Source organism: Pteropus medius, unplaced genomic scaffold (genome assembly GCF_902729225.1).
Source record: "Pteropus medius unplaced genomic scaffold, Ma_sr-lr_union100, whole genome shotgun sequence".
Taxonomy (NCBI): domain Eukaryota; kingdom Metazoa; phylum Chordata; class Mammalia; order Chiroptera; family Pteropodidae; genus Pteropus; species Pteropus medius.
The window spans coordinates 3,013,735-3,030,000 of record NW_024343578.1 but is presented as its reverse complement, the minus strand read 5'-3'; the positions used below and the strand labels follow the sequence as shown (position 1 = coordinate 3,030,000).

The 16,266-nt window shown below is 36.7% G+C and overlaps 1 protein-coding gene across 1 annotated transcript in view; it reads right to left on the bottom strand.

Moving 5' to 3' along the window:
* DCP1A (decapping mRNA 1A) overlaps window positions 1-14,606 on the bottom strand; it is a 50,897-nt gene extending 36,291 nt beyond the window's left edge. Inside the window, exons 1-3 of the mRNA XM_039867439.1 lie at window positions 14,385-14,606; window positions 11,658-11,698; window positions 8,938-9,065 (exon numbers count right to left, since the gene is read on the bottom strand). Of these exons, the coding sequence (XP_039723373.1) occupies window positions 8,938-9,065; window positions 11,658-11,698; window positions 14,385-14,579 (364 nt within the window). The 5' untranslated portion in view covers window positions 14,580-14,606. The remainder of the gene's footprint in view (window positions 1-8,937; window positions 9,066-11,657; window positions 11,699-14,384) is intronic.
* Window positions 14,607-16,266: the final 1,660 nt, after the last annotated feature.

Below are 16,266 nucleotides of genomic sequence, written 5' to 3'. Positions count from 1 at the left end.
CAGGTTATCACTTTCACTCTGAAAAGTATCCAAAGTAGAAATCAAAGGACCCTTGACACTGGTCTTGGGGAAAAGCACCTTCTAAGAGAAACATACTTAGTGAGGTATGTTGCTTATAGCAGGTGCTCATCAAATGCTTACTAAAGGAACAGTGAATAATAGAAGCGTGACTTCTTCACTGAAGAAGTGGCCTGTAAAGATAAGTTTCCTGTGATAATAGCAGAAATATACAGGTCTTATATCTGCTTTTGCAGAAGCTAGTATCTATATGGAGAACTAAATGTCCTAGTACCATTTCCTGACTAGAACCTTCCTCTCAGCATTTTTAGATATCATGGGAGAGATTTTAAACTACTGACTCAATTATTTTATTGTTTGTGAGTTCATTCAGATCTGTTTATTCATGGATAAGTTTTGTTACACTATGCTTTTTCTAGGTCTTTCTGTATGATCTAACATTTAAAACTTTAGGCAAAAAGTTCTTCATAGTGGTTTCCAGTTTTTAAAAAAATGTGTGTTCTCTACCTTTAGTTGCAATATACACATAATATATAATTCCTAATATTGCCTATTATGCCTCTCATCACTTTTTTTTGTTGTTTTTGGATCACGTTATAGGGGAGAGTTTTTTAAAAATTTTGTGGATTCGCTCTATTGTTCTACTGCAATTTCTACTTTCTGCAATTAATTTCTACTCATCTATATTTTCCTTCAACTTAACTCAGATTTCTCTTTTTCTTCTCTAATTTCTTAGGTGGCCTACATGTGGTAATTTTTATAAAATTCTAATATATACTTGGAAAAAGTACAAATTCTCAAATTTCTGGAGATGGGTTCTTTAAGTATGTCCATTAGACCAAACTTAATTGTATTGTTTAAATATTCCTCAATCTTACCAAACTGTCTGCTTTACCTATCAAGTACTGAGGTGGCCTGTTAAAATCTCCCACTATAATTATGGATTTTTAAAATTCGGTATGTATTTCTGACACATACTAGGTACTTACCAGTTTGGAATTGTTTAACTGTCTAAGTAATTTATTCCTTTTATCACTGTGTGGTAACTTTTACTCCAATGTTTTTTACTTTAGAATCTATCATGTCTGTTTAACAGCTACATCGGCATTGTTTGGTTGGTTAATAGTTGCCTGATATATATCTCATTCTATCCCTTAACTTTCAACTTTTCCAGGTTTTTGAGTTTTAAGTTTTTTGAAAACAGTATTATCGGCAAATTCTGTATCTTTACCCAATCTCAGAATCTGTCTTTTAACTGGCACATTTAGTTCACTTAACATAAGTTCTAATTACTGATTTTATTTATTTATGCTAGCTTATTCTGGGCTTTCTATTTCCCATGCTTTCTATTCATTTTTTTTTTCAATCCTGGTTTGTACTGGTTTAAAAGTTAAGATATCCTATTTTTGTTTCCCTGAATCTTTTGAACACATAGCTTGATTTAAAAGTCCATGGTTAATCAATTTATCTCATCTTAGTCTGAGTATACTTTGGCTTTTATGTTATTTCTGTCTAGCATTTTTGCTTCACCTTTTTAAAACCTCTACTCAAATTAGTCATTTTATTGTTTTATACAGTCAATGCTTATTTTGATTTACTTCCTTTTCTTTCCTCATTATTGTTTCTTAAATCCCATTTCCTATTTCTGTGCTCAATTTTCTTTAACTACAGCCTTTAGAACTGCACTGTTAAATTTAAATTAAGTACAATTAAAAAGTCAGTTGCACTAGGCACATTTCAAATGCTCAATAACACATGTAGCTAGTGGCTACTGGGCAGTGCTGCTTCAGACATACGTATAGCAAGGGTCTGCTGGAGACGGAGACAAAAGTTCTATTTTTGTTGAGAAAAATCTTTATTCTACTGAATTACTGAATTGTTGGTTGTTTTTTCCTCAGTACTCTGAAATTTTATTCCTTTGTCTTCTAAACTCAGTAGATGCAACTAAATATGCTGTCAGTCTACTTGGTGCTCTTTGTAAATAATCAATCTCCAGCAGCATTTGGTTGCTGTCTCATTGTCTTTGATCATTTACCATTAGTGTTCAGGTGTGTATTTATTTCTATTTACTATGCTTGGGGACTTAGGCTACTGCCTAAATCTGAGATTTATGTCTTTCATGGATTCTGGAAAATTCTCAGTCATAATCTCTTCAGATATTGCTTATCTTGAAAAATCTATTTTATCATTCTGAAATTCTTCTCTGCCATGTATTAGACTTTCCAATTCCATCCTGTAACATTTTCCAGTTCTTTCCCATTCTGGGATGCAGTCTGGATATTTTCCTCAGATGTCTTTTCCAGTTTCCCGACACGCTTTCCAATTGTTGAGTCCAGGTAGAGAATTTATTTCAATAATTAAAATTTTAACTTTTACAAGTTCTACTTGGGTTATTTTTCATACCTACCTGTCATTTTATTTTATAATCTACATCTGAAATTAAAACTATTAAAGTTTCTATGTGATCATTTCATGAACTAAAGTTTTTGGGAAAGGCTGGCTAATCTTTCTGTTGGTTGTAACTTAACTTTTATTGACTGTGAATTATTTTCTTGTATATTTAGTAATTTTGGACCATGAGGCTTATCAATGAGATCCCTGGGCAATTTGGGTTACGGATGTGTCCCTCCAGAAGTGTTCTGCATTTGCTTCTGCCAGGTGTTCTAGAGTACTTACCAGTTGAGGATTAATTTAGTTTTTTGTCTGGGTAAGAAATTATACCAAATGAATGGTTTAACTTGAACCCTAAATCTGAATGAGGGAAGGCTCATGGTTAAAATTTTTAGGGGGAACAACTTCCCCCTAATTTATAGCCTGGACTGAGCTAGATAAGCTTGCCTGTCATCTCCCTAGGTTGGTGGGCCAATATTTTTCTAATTTAATAATATGTAACTCATTAGGTGACCTGGCTGTATGCTGGCATATGTGTCTCAGCTCCAACTATGCACCTCACAAAGAATCAAGTTCTTTTCTCTTGATCCCATGTAATTATAATGGAGTCTGTATATTAAGGAAAGCTCCCCATCCCCAAGAACTCCTATCAGCTGGCAGCAAGTGTCAACTCACAAGTTTTCCACGTTAGCTTTCAGTTTTAACTTTGATACTGGCCCACTGTAATGTCTGCTATTCCCTTTCCGGCTAAGCTATGCATTTAATATTTTATACAGCATTTCTAAATGTTTGTAGGAAGATTTTCTGTCATGATATCACTGGAAAAAGTTGAAGGGTATTTTCCTCGATGTGCTTATGCCATAGAGAAGTTCAGAGTCTACAAAGATGGTTTTATAAGCCAGTTAGTAAGCAAAAGTGATATTGGATTCTGTTTGCAAAAAAACCAGAAAATCAGAAGATGGGTAGTACTGCATATTTTTACATAGCAAAAGAACTATGTTTTTTCAACTAATTACAGATAAAATTAAAACTCTCATCAATGCATTTTAGGAAGATTAAAACATCATTACATTAATACAATGTTTTAGCCAGGAGGGTGCTATGTGTTCTAGTATTCTGACAAAAATGAACACCACGCAGATGGGTACTAGACTTATCAGAGTGATCACTTTGTAAGTTATAAAAATATCTAAACACTATGTTGTACACCTGAAACAAATACTGTATGTCAACTGTAACTGAAAAATAAAAAAATCATTTTAAAAAATGAACTCCACGACCTACTAATCAGAATTGCTTGTTGAGTTTTATAAATCTGTATCCTCTAAGATTTCCCATTTTAACATATATATTTTTTCAACTTGTCACATCTCAGGCTGTCTAATGATGGCTCCTATAACATCTGAAAATAATACTGGTAAAGACAGAGTCCCTAGCTTGTCATGGTACTAGTTAGAAGGGATGGGAAGAAGCATACTGTGGGCTTTGGTTGTAAGAGAACCTGGGTAATATCAAAGTCCATATGATTAATAAGATTGTTTGGCTTGAATCCAATATGAAGACAGTCTATAACATTTTATATTTGTAAGTGCGTGACAAATTACCTTCATGTATATGATGCTCTTTTAAGACAAGCAGGTTAGGTTAGTGGTTTAAGTGATTTATTTAAGGTTAAGGTAGGTAAAATGGCAAAGCCTAGAAGTCTTGTCTGCAGACTAAGTTCCATGCCAAAAGTGTTACCGTGGCAAAGATGCCCTAAGAGACATCTTCTACAGCCTTTGTATCTAGAAATCATTTATAAATTTTAAAAAGGAATGACTCAATGCGAGGCATAAAAATCTAATCCAAAGCTTCCCAAGTGCTTGCTCAATTCGGGTATGGCACAACAAAGGGGTCTGTTTGAGCACAGATTCATGCTTTAGACCGCCACTGTCCAATATGGTAGTCACTAGCCTCGCATGACTATTTAAATGCAAGTTAATTAAATTAAGCAAAAAAAAATTCTTGGTTTCATCAGTCACATTTCAAATGCTCAACATTCATATGTGGCTGGTGGACCATTTCCATCACCACAGAAATCTATTAGATAGCTGTGCTCTGGAATGTGGACTGATGAAACAATTTTATTATTGCAGTGGAGTAGAAAGAACATTGGCTTTGAAGTGCAACAGACCTAGATTTGAATTCTGCCTCTGTTGCTTGTAACCTTTGTGACTTGAGCAAGTTTCTTGACTTCTCTGGGATTCCTGTTTCCTCATCTGTAAAGCAGGAATCAGAAATAAGATGCTGGGAATATCACTTTTGCTTAGTAACTACAGAAACTGCAGTCTCCCTAACACTCACTGCAGTCCTACTGGAGTCCTGTGGCTGCCAAAAGGCCCCTGCATAGTACATAAAAATACACTGTTTTTGAAAGAGTCAAGAGAATCTTGGCTAGTGTCTTGAATCTTGGCTAGTGTAAGTATTTTCTCTGTGAGATTTTACCTTTTCTTGGGTGATGAGCATTTTATAGAAAAAGAAAAACAAAACAAAATAAATAATTTAGAACCAGAAAAAGTTATAGTTCAATTTTCTATTACATTAACTATAAAAACTGATTTGAGCAAAAGAAGCTGGATCTGAAGGTGTAACTTGAATAAAATGGGTCAGGTGTCTTAGTGCTATTTCCCACAAGAAAATGACAAAAGAGCAGCTACTAAATCAGGTATAATTAACTATATACACAGACACTAATTAAGTTTTTATTTAAAGAATGAATCCCTGAGCAACTCAACAGCTTGCTGACCTGACAAGACTACTCTCTATTTTTAAGATGAGACAGACAAAACATATACTACTCAAGAGAGGTATTAACACTTTCAGAATCACTTTATACTGTCTTATCACTTCTCCCTAATACAGCTATTCCTTTAAATATTTTCTCCAAGCTCCTCTTCTAGACTGTTTCCAATACACCCACAGCATTGCACTTGACCTTTTCAGGTCTTTCTCTAGTCTGAAAACAAGCTGATGTGCTCCTGAATTTCTAATTAGCAGTATCAGAAACTATAAGGCTCTTAGGAAGATGATTCAGAGCCCCCACTAACCAGGGAACAGAAGGATCTGGTTGAGTGAGATTTGTTTAAGGAAACTGTTGTTTCAAACCGCTGTTGAAAATATCTCTAAATAAAATGTGTTAGCGCACTTTTCTGCTCAAGAATATTCTAATGCATATGGGAGGTGAATACATAATGCAATATATATATGTGCCTTACTGTTAAATATAAGTCACATGAAACTTACTGGATTTTGTTAACCAATATCACCATAAAAAAAAAATAAAAAACAAAGGGTCAAAAAATATTCTAATTCGGATACTATACACTCCTGATGATTTATGGTCTTATCATTATGACAAATTAATCTCTTACTATAGGAGAGTTAAAGTTATAGAATACTCACATTTTTATGCTGACCCCAGGTTACACTGAAGTTATTTGTTAAATTATCACAAAATAAAACCTAACATTAGCTTATTTTCTTATAATTGGCCATTTCTTCCATACATGAAATATAGAAATTTCTCCAGATAATTGAGGTTCTGATTAAATTTTGGTTAGTTACAGTTCAATTATATTTGTATTATGTTGCACTTTCAACTTTATAAGAACTTTACTTGTGAAAGTTCTTGTGAAAGAAATACAGTAGGTTTCACTTCAGGCTTATGCTCAATGGTAATTAAGTCCATGGGCCTCTGATAATTTTCCTTGCTATTTTAATGATCAAACTTTTCTTAGAAGTAATAATGAGATTAAGTTTTCAGGTAGTAAAGAACAGAATTAAGCCAATTTCTCTTAAAAAAAAAAATCTGGGGAGAGAGAAAAAAATGACGTAGATGATAGAGGCTCTGGTCATCCTTCTTGTGACCAAATCAAAGTTGTGACAGAAACAAGGAGCTAACAGCAAGGAAAATCGCCTGGAATCTAGATGGACAAGTCCTACAACTAGGGAGAGAAATAAGATATCACCCTGCAATGGGAGGAGGTAGGATGGGGCGAGGATGGAAGGCTGCCCAGTCCTGAGCAGCTGAGTGGGACAGAAGCTGCAACAGCGGCAGCCAGCAGCTGCAGACGCCTCTTAAAGGGGCTGTGTCCATGAGAGGACCTTCGTGGTAATGAACCTGCCTACTCAGAGCACTAGCGCCAGGTTGGCTGTGCAGGGAGCATCAGGGACTTATAGGAGAACACTGAGTTGTCAGAGTGAGAGCCGGAGGCGAGACTTGCTCTGTACAGAAGTGCCAGCAGTATCTATTGTTCCCTGTTGAGCCCTCCTCACTCCCAGTGTGCAGACTCAGCGCCACCGAAGCTGAGATATCATCAAACTGGATAACAGAGGTTGCTCTGCCCAGAGGATTCCCTGAAACTCCACCTCCACCAACTCACAGTCCCACCTAAGCCACATTCAGGTGTATCCTTGGTGAGTCAGGTGCCCCTTGCTGAGCAGTGCCCTAGACTCATACTGGTGGCAGTTGGTCTCGGTTTCTGGCATGGCCTTTTGAGGCAACTATAAGCACAGCATCTGTGGACTGCTTGCTGAATCTTAACAGGTGGCCCTGGAGGGGCACAGGCTGGGGCTATAAATTTGGTCTGCAACTGAATCTCTCTCAGGACTGTGCCACTGGACACCTACTTCACAAAGCCACACTAATAAGACCGGAGACTTAAGAGCTTTGCTTAGTTCATAGAAACAGACACAGAAAGACAGACAAAATGGGAAGACAAAGAAGCAGAAACCATGTAAGAAAACAGAACAGAGATCCAGAAATAATGGAGTCAAGCAATCTAACAGATGCAGAGTTCAAAACTGGTTAGAAAGATGCTCAATGAACTCAGGGGAGAACTTTAACAAAGAGATAAAAAACATAAAAATGGAAATGGAAATTAGAAAAGGGAACAAGTCAGAAATGAAGAACATAGTATTTGAAATGAAAAGTGTATTAAATGGAATAAACAGTGAATAAAGAAGACCAAATGACCTATATAGAGGATGGGGAAGCCAAAGACACTCATTCAGAATGTCAAGAAAAAAGAAGCCAAGACTATAACAATTTAAGGAGCCTATGGGACACAATTAAATGTAAAAATATCTGTGTCATGGGGTACCAAAATGCTGAAGAGCTAATGAAAAAATAATGATGGAAAACTTCCTTATCCTGGCGAAGGAAATAGACCTAAAACCCCAAGAAGCTCAGAGAGTCCCCAAAACCAGGAACTCAAAGAGGCCCACACCAAGACACATCATAATTAAAATGCCAAAGGTTAAATACAAAGAAAGAATCTTAAAAGCAGCAAGAGAAAAGCAGTTAGTTACCTACAAGGGAGCACCCATAAGACTGTCAGCTGCTTTCTCAAAAGAAACTATGCAGGACAGAAGGGCTGGGCACAAAATACTCGACGTGATAAAAACCCAGGATCTATGACCAAGAATACTTTATCCAGCAAAGCTATCATTTAGAGTGGAAGGACAGATAAAGAGCTTCCCAGACAAAAATAAGCTAAAGGAATTTATCACCACCAAGCTAGTAATACAGGAAATGTTGGAGGAATTTCTTTAAGAAGAAAAAACATGTATAAAAAAAGGGAATAAAGACTGGTAATAACTACATTCATATCAACAAGTATCTAAAATGGAAAAGAATTAAGTGCTTCAACCAAAAGATAGAGGTTGAATGGATAAGAAAACAAGACCCTCACATATGCTGCCGACAAGAGACTCACTTCAGATTAAAAGACACACACAGACTAAAATAATCTTCTGTCCTCACTCATACCTTCATTACCCATACTGAAATATAGGAAACAAGTATCGCATAGTTTTTAGTGCGTTACACCTTGAAAAGGCCACTCTTGTTTTGCTGACTACATCCAACCATTCTTATAGTCTGTAAAATCCCTGAAAGGACCCTGGAGTTGAAGCAGAAAGAAGGGTTATAATCCTTTCTCCACTCACTTCTGAGTCTCAGCTGACTTAACTGCCTGCCTACCTCACATAGGTTATTGTACCATTAATATTAAAGTACAAGATCTCTTGGCCCAGTGTTTGTACCTAGCAGACACTGAACTAAATAAACAAATTGCAAAATATTACGAGAGAAAAGACAGTACTTTGTGGGTAGAAATATCGGTGTCTGTCCCCATTCTGTTTCTTTCAAACTAAGTTCTATTGCTCACGGTCATGGGCAGCCAATAATTAAGTGTCACAAGAAAAACAAAGGGTGAAACTTACCTTCATAAAACAACAATATAATATAATGCTACTGTATGGAATAGTATAGTTAACTAAAATAATATAAGTTACTGTATATAAAAGTGTTTAAATTTTAGAAGCCCAATTTAAAAGATGATCTTACTAAGATTCATTTATAATCATAGGAGTATATAACAAAATTTTTCTGTAACTCAAAACTCCAAAAATAATGTGCTGATAGAAACTAAAGTCATTCAATTTTAATTGTAAAAATATGTACTGTAATGAAACAAATATACTCACAGCTTGCATTTCTGTACAGAAGAAATGGTTCATGGAGCTGAAATTCTAAATCTTTATTCACTGGTTCGACCAGATTGTGCATATTCAATCGATTCACAATGGTAAAACCATGGTAAGGTGAAGCTGACCTAGATTTAATAGAAGAAAAAAATATCTGTAGTCACTGCTAGTTTGCAGAAACATTATCTACTTTTGTATTTCTATTTCAAAGAATGAATATATTATTTCAACACAATTAACATTTAAAACTGTAAACAAAAAATTTAAGTCAGATCATAACCCTCCTCCTCTTGAAGTTTCCTCAGAGTAAAAGCCAAAGTCCTCATTAAGGTCACAAGGCCACAGGTGATGTGCGCCCTCCGGCCTCTTGACTTCATCTCCTATGCCTTTTCCCTTGCTCCTCCTGGCTCCAACCATACTTACCATCTTAACGCTCTCCCTACAGGTATGCCTCCACCTAAAGACTGCTTGGCAAGCATCTAGTTATCTTATCTCCCATAAGCCTTTGCTCAAAAACATCACTTTCTCAATGAGGCCTACCTGAGATCTACCCTTTTCAATACTCCCAACCTGCTCCCAAACGTGATAACTCTAACCCTCCTCTTTTTCCATAACACTTATAATTTATTCATTTGCATTTAAAAATGTTTATTAAAGATCAAAAATTCTTCCGACATAAAGAAAAGGCGACCAGACCCACTGTATGGTTAAATTCTGACTTGAAGATTGGAGATTTAAAGATGCAACTACTTGCATTTCTTGCTATAAAAGAAACCAAAAGGAGCATAATTTAAAAGATATACTATGGCAGCAGTTATTAGTTTTTAGGTCAAATAACCAATGAGCCCAACCCCATGTGAGAGGATGAGTCTCACTGTAAAGTGTGGCTGAATATGAGGCAGTGAGACCAGCATAAATTACTGCCCTTTGAGAACTGATGTGGTCGCCAACTCTTACCATTTTTTATACTCTTCCTCCACTAGGATATACACTCTATGCAAATAGTATTTTTGTCTTTTTTCCCCCCCAGATGTACCTCCAAGATAGACACACATATACTTACCAAACATCTGCTCAATAAAAATGTCATTTTAAATATGGTACAGGATTGGTTATATCAGCCATTACAACAACAATTTTTCTTGCACCAAACAGGTCTTTCCATAGTTCTCTTGATTTAGATAGAAAATGCCTCAAATACTACAATAAGAAATGTCCTTGATTCCCACATTAGAGTGATTCAGTACATGATCCTTTCGACATCCCTCACATGTGTGTAATACTTTTTTTTTTTTTTTTTTTGCATTTTTATAAGAGTTTGAGCCAAGAATGATGACATATGCTGGGGAGCAATATCTCAAATGCTCCCCTGTAACACTTTCTAGCTTCTCATTCATTTCCCTGTATACATGGGAGAGATTTTAGAATCCTACACATTAGGAAACAAGCTCAGAATGATTCAGGCCTGTGTCCAAAGGCACACAAATAACATAACCAAGATTTAGCTTTAGGTTTTCTGGCTCCAGATCCAGGCTTCTTCTATGCTAAGGTCTCTGCAAAATGATATTCTGACATGGTGGTATACCTTTATCTAAGGTACACAAAATGTTCTTACATTTCCCAAATAGTTTCTTTGGTCTCCTTTTACTAGAATCAGTATCATGTAGGCCTCTGTGAATTTTATTAAGTCAAGTCACTTGTTATACTAAATTCCACATTTTCTATAATTAGTGAATCTGTACTATACTGTTATAATAAGGCTAGGGACATACTTTCCAACTATTATAGATATCAAGGTTCTAACACTAGTTGAAGTCCCTAGAGATTTATATTGGTAATGAATAATGAAAGAGGTGAAGGGTAAAGGCCTTTTCCTCCCAAAATTTGGAGAATATTTGAGAAATTTTTGATAATTATCATGAACGGAGAAAGGCAATCCTTAAAAGATATCTCACAATACAAAAAAAAAAAAAAAAAAAGAAAAGGAAAAGAACCAGATGTTAGTAATATTTCCTGCTGAGTCTCTAAGCTTTAGAAACCAAGGAAAGGAGCCTGTCCCAGTCAGAGCAAAACCTAAGAGGGATCCAGGAAAACGAGGAACTCCATGACTATCAGATCATGTTAGTTGCCTAGCGGCCACAAAATTTACAATTTGAAAACCAATTATGTTTTAAAATAGTAATTCTCAGAAAAAGTTGAAAATAAAAAATATTCAATTATGAGTAATCCAGGCTTTCTAAAGGACTCTCAAACTAAAAATACACATTACTGAAGACAACCCAGAACTTTTGCGGAGGGAGTAGGAAAGAGGACAGAACCAGTCATAGAAGATAACCTCTCATTTAGTGACCACTGAACAGTGGGATTGACCTTTCAACTACATTATTTTATGGAGCTAGCCCATGTATTATATTTTTTCTCAACTATGCATCTTTTTTTATATGGGGGAGGGGAAGGCATCTGTTTTAGACTCATGTCTAATGTCTTCTATTTTGAGATGGTTTTGCTGGGTTCCTAAATAAGTTCTAGTTCTGTTTATTCTGAATCACAGGAAGGATTGAAGACCAGACATAACTTGGTTAGAATCTCACAGCTAGGATGAATAATTGAAAAGTCAGGCAGGAAGTTTCCAAAGACAAATGTACAATAGGGTTCGAGCACTCAGATGATATTGTACACCATTAGATTAAAAAAAAAAAGTCATAAAAAAAAAAGCTTACCTTCGATATACAAACAAGGTCCCTTCTATATCTGTCTTCTCCTATAATAGACAATGACTCAATTAGTTTTTTCCCCTAGAATCCAATCCCAAATAGTCCCAAAGGAGAATACTTCATGTTTAAAATCAAATTATTTACATGGGGATGTAAAGTACAGCAGAGGGAATATAGTCAATAATATTGTAATAATTATGTATGGTGCCAGGTGAGTACTAGACTTATTGGGGGGATCACTTTGTAAATTATGTAAATGTCTAACCATCATGCTATACATCTGGAACAACTATAAATATTGAATACCAACTGTAATTGAAAAAAAGAAAAGAAAAAAAAAGGACCAGCAGCTCAATGCCATGTTTCAAAACAAAACAAAAGATCAGCTTTTAAAATAATCACTTTTGAACAAGTCAAGTAAGTCTCACTCCACAAACTACTTTTACCGGTTTCTTCTGTATACTTTCTATGCTATTGATATGAATTAATGTATATGCAATGTTTAGTTCAATCCAGCAAAATGCCTTTTATCTGCAGCATCTTTCTTTTTTAAAATTTAAAGAAGAAAATCCTAGAATTAGCTTTCACTTTTTAAAGATAAAATGTTTTAGCCAAATTTCTTTTAAAGGCAAAGCCCTATGTATAGCAATTTCTTCACTTTTAAAGTTTATCAATGTTAGTAGGGGAAAAAAAGGAAATTTTATAGGATATTTTATTTCAAAATTGGGGGATTTTGGTATACTTTCATGAATAGCAAATGTGGTTAGTTAAGAATTACAGTCAAACACAACTTATTATTTTTAGAACTTTATTGAAGAATTGTGAATACTAAAAGTATACTCTGCCTTAATGTAATTATTGTAGGTCTTACAAATAATTTTTTTTTTTTTGCTTAAAGTGAAATGTTTTAAGAAAGTTCAAACTCACACCATCTTTCATTTGCTGTGATAGTGTATTTAGGTCTTAAACATAGTTACGACATTTTAAAAAACCAATCATATTAGTCTGCAGTCCACAGCCTAGATAGGACCTAAATATTTTAATGTAATAAAATGTTAGTCATATCAAGTTGAACTTGTTGGGATAAAAAAATATATATGTTTTTAAATTCATCATCTCGATATCTTCCAGGAGTATAGTCTTAGCTTAAATATCATCATGGAACTTTTCCTTCCCAAGGATTCAGAGGCTTTTTCTTGGCTTTCAAATGTTAAATTAGTATAAAAAATTGGTAATCAATTGTCTCACAGTGAAAGAAAATTTGCCCAAACAAGACACTGCAAAGTCACAACTCACTATAAGATAACACAATGAGAAAAGATTTTGGTTATACTTTATATGCCATAATCCAAATGAACAATGACAGACTTTTTAAATTCAAGTTATTATAGGTTTATTTCATATCTAAAGCAGAAATTAAAATTCCAAAATAGTGAAAGTATGTGAAAAATTGGAAAAGCTTGTTAGTCAATAAGCCTCTGCCCCAAGTCTTCAACATTGTCTGCAATCTATATTTCACAAATTTAAATGTAGACCAAGAAAAGAGAAATTATTCAGAACAATTCAAGTTAAGGCAATGTCTAAAACAGCTGCACTTAAAATCTGTAATTTTGTTTTTTTGTGGCTTCTCATACCTCCTCCTCTTCCAGGAGGTGGAAAAATAAAAAGCAAGATGATTTTGACAACTGTCTTCATCTTAATTAACTTCAGAAATGTCGAATGATTTTTATAAAATTATTGGTTAAATATAATCTATATCTGTAAGGACATACAATGATGATCATTTTTCATAATTTTGTTAGTATAAAGATTTCATTTCTTACTGAAATGTGAATACAGTAATTTATGAATTTAATCCATCAGATATTTATGGATTATTTTCTAAGTGTAAACTCTTTAGCTGAATGAGTTAAGAAGGGTCAATAACGGGCAATAACGTTATTTAAACAACGAACGAAGTTTCAAACTGAGGCCAACAAGTCACTGAACAGATTAAATGTAACTTTTCGGACCCCCTCGAGTGCAATAAAGCCAAAAAGTATTTAGTCTGATGGGAGCATTTAGAGGTGAAACTACCAGCAGCATAGCTTAGAACAAGAAACATTTACAGAGTCTCTTTTCCAAAGGTTTCAAGGGAATCCAATTAACATGGAACCCTTTTTCCTACATGCTTAGAAATCTTATGCAAAACTCAGGAAATACAGTGTAGTTTGATAGAAGCCAGACCTCCTGTCTTTCAAGAATTGAAACTGGATTTCAAGCTTTAAATCCAAATGCCCTCTGCGAAAGGGGCTCTTATTTATGTGCCTGTTCAGGGTGGGGGAGAGAAAGGGCGTTTACTTTATAGATTATGTATATGTAATTTATTTAATAATCCCCAAACCCTCACTCTTTCGGGCATCTTTCTGACCTCACCGGTCTAATATCCTCTAACACTTCTGCAAAGAAGGCAGGTAACCCACGATCCCGGACCCAACCCCAAAGTACTGATCCTTCTCCAGTCCTCCCCTCCATCGGCTTTTCATCCGGATGTCTTGGGTCTACTTCTCTCGTCCTTCTCTTCCTATCCCCGGGCCTCCAACACCCTTTAGGCTCCGGCCAGGCTCTCGTCCAGTTCCTGGCCTCATCTCCGCCGCCCTAGCCACCAGCATCGCCCCCACCCAGAGCTGTCCGCGTAGCCCCTTTAAGAGGCGGCCGCTGGGCGGGCAACTTCAGTGTTCTGGCAGCACTCACCCACTGGTTGGCCTTGGGGCAGAAGGTGTAGAGGGCGACCTGGCCCGTGAGGTCTGCGATGCTGGTGATGTAGGGATCGTGCTGCTTCAGGGCCGCTAAGCTCATCTCCTGCCCTGCTCGACTCAGCGACTCCATCTTGGTTTCCGGAGCCGAGCCCCTCCGGCGGGGGCGGAGTCGAGTACCGGAAGGTGCCATGGAAACAAAGCTCCCCCAGTGCGTCAGCGCCCCCAACTTCCGCCTCTCCGCTTGGCCTTGCGGCGGGCGGTACGATAGCTATTATGTTCCACTGCACCCACGGCCCGAGCACCATGTTCCGGTGTCGTTTGGTTCCAGGGACCCAAAGATCTGGCTGGGCGTATACCACCGCGCGGCAAAGCTGGTGCGGGGTGAGGGTGCTTGGATTCCAGGCGCTTCTGTTCTGCAAACTAAACTGTCCCGACGCCGAGATCAAGGCTGCCTGTGAGCTTTCTCTGAGCTACCCGGGACGAGGTTGGAGACCGACGCGGGCCTGGCTCCGGCTCGTGCACGGGAAGAGCCTGTAGTGGTAGAACGAAAACCTCGCTGTGGCAATGCAAGGCTCCCCGGACTGTTTAGAAAGCACCGAGAAGCGGGGAGGAAGGAGGGATCCCGAAACTTACCCCAGATCTAGTATCTCACTATTTCACCACCGTTAGAGCAATTTGGTATTTTTCTGGAGGAAATTTTCGAGAAAAACTAAGTTAACCCGCACGTAACTGCACAGGACTGTCTTGCTATCCGCTTTTGCTCCTTATTTTCCTCGTCTGAATCCCAGATAAATCTTTACATCCAGTGTTGGGAAGAGTCTTCGAAGGCTTTAGTTTGTCGTGCCATCGTTTCAAGCTTTAAAAAGACAGCTCATTCTTTTAGCAAACATCTGCTGTGAATTTTAAGGCATTTTAAAGAGCCAGGTACTAGCTAGAGTAAAATAAGGTGTAGCTCTGTGCCCCTACCTTGTTAAAAAAATATTTTCTAATATTGAGAAACCACCCCAATGGAATTTAATTTTTGAAAGGAAAAAAAAAATCACATAATAGTTGTATTGTTTATTATTTTACATTCCAGGACGATTTGTTAATTGAAAGAGATTCCATGTCTTACATTTTTGGCGGAATCATGTAGGTAGTGTGTACAAATGCAAACAAGGAAGCATATCATTCGTTAAGCAAGTGTTTACTGAACTCCTAATGTGAACTGATAGACCTTTGGGATCTTCGAAGAGTGTTTAAGACAACTACCTGGCTCTGGGAGAAACCAAAAGCAGTAGGACATTGCAAGGAAACTGGGACAATGCTAGAGATGCTTCTCTTGAAACCTGGCGGCTGGAACTACTAACTTTTTCTGGTCAAGAAAGGCTAGGAGGCTTCATGGAGGAGATGTTTGAATTAGTGCTTCAGGGACGAGTAGGAGTTCATCAGAGAAGAAAAGCAAGGGCTCCTTTCATTTCACAATCTAATGGTGAGGTAAAAGAAGAAGGTGTGGTCATAATTTAATTGAAGCTGGGTGGAGAAGGTGCTGGCTTAAGGTTCCACATGAATCATGGGGGGATGTGGTATTAGAATCCAGGGACTCCTGCCTTCTACCCCACTGGTCCTTTCCTCCACAGCATGGCTGCTCTTCTTCCTCCTGAAGACAGAGCTGTACTCCCCTCTATTTACTTTCAGTTGATCTTTTAAACAATGTGTACCCTAATTTAAAAAAATATAGAGTACATATCGTTTTTGATTAGGTGCAAAATTCAAAGGCACACCTGAAACAATTTAGTTTTTTTCTTTTTAAAAATTATTATGTTTTTTTAATTGAAGTATAATTGACATATAACATTAGTTTTAGGTATACAACATAATGAGTTGATATTTCTATA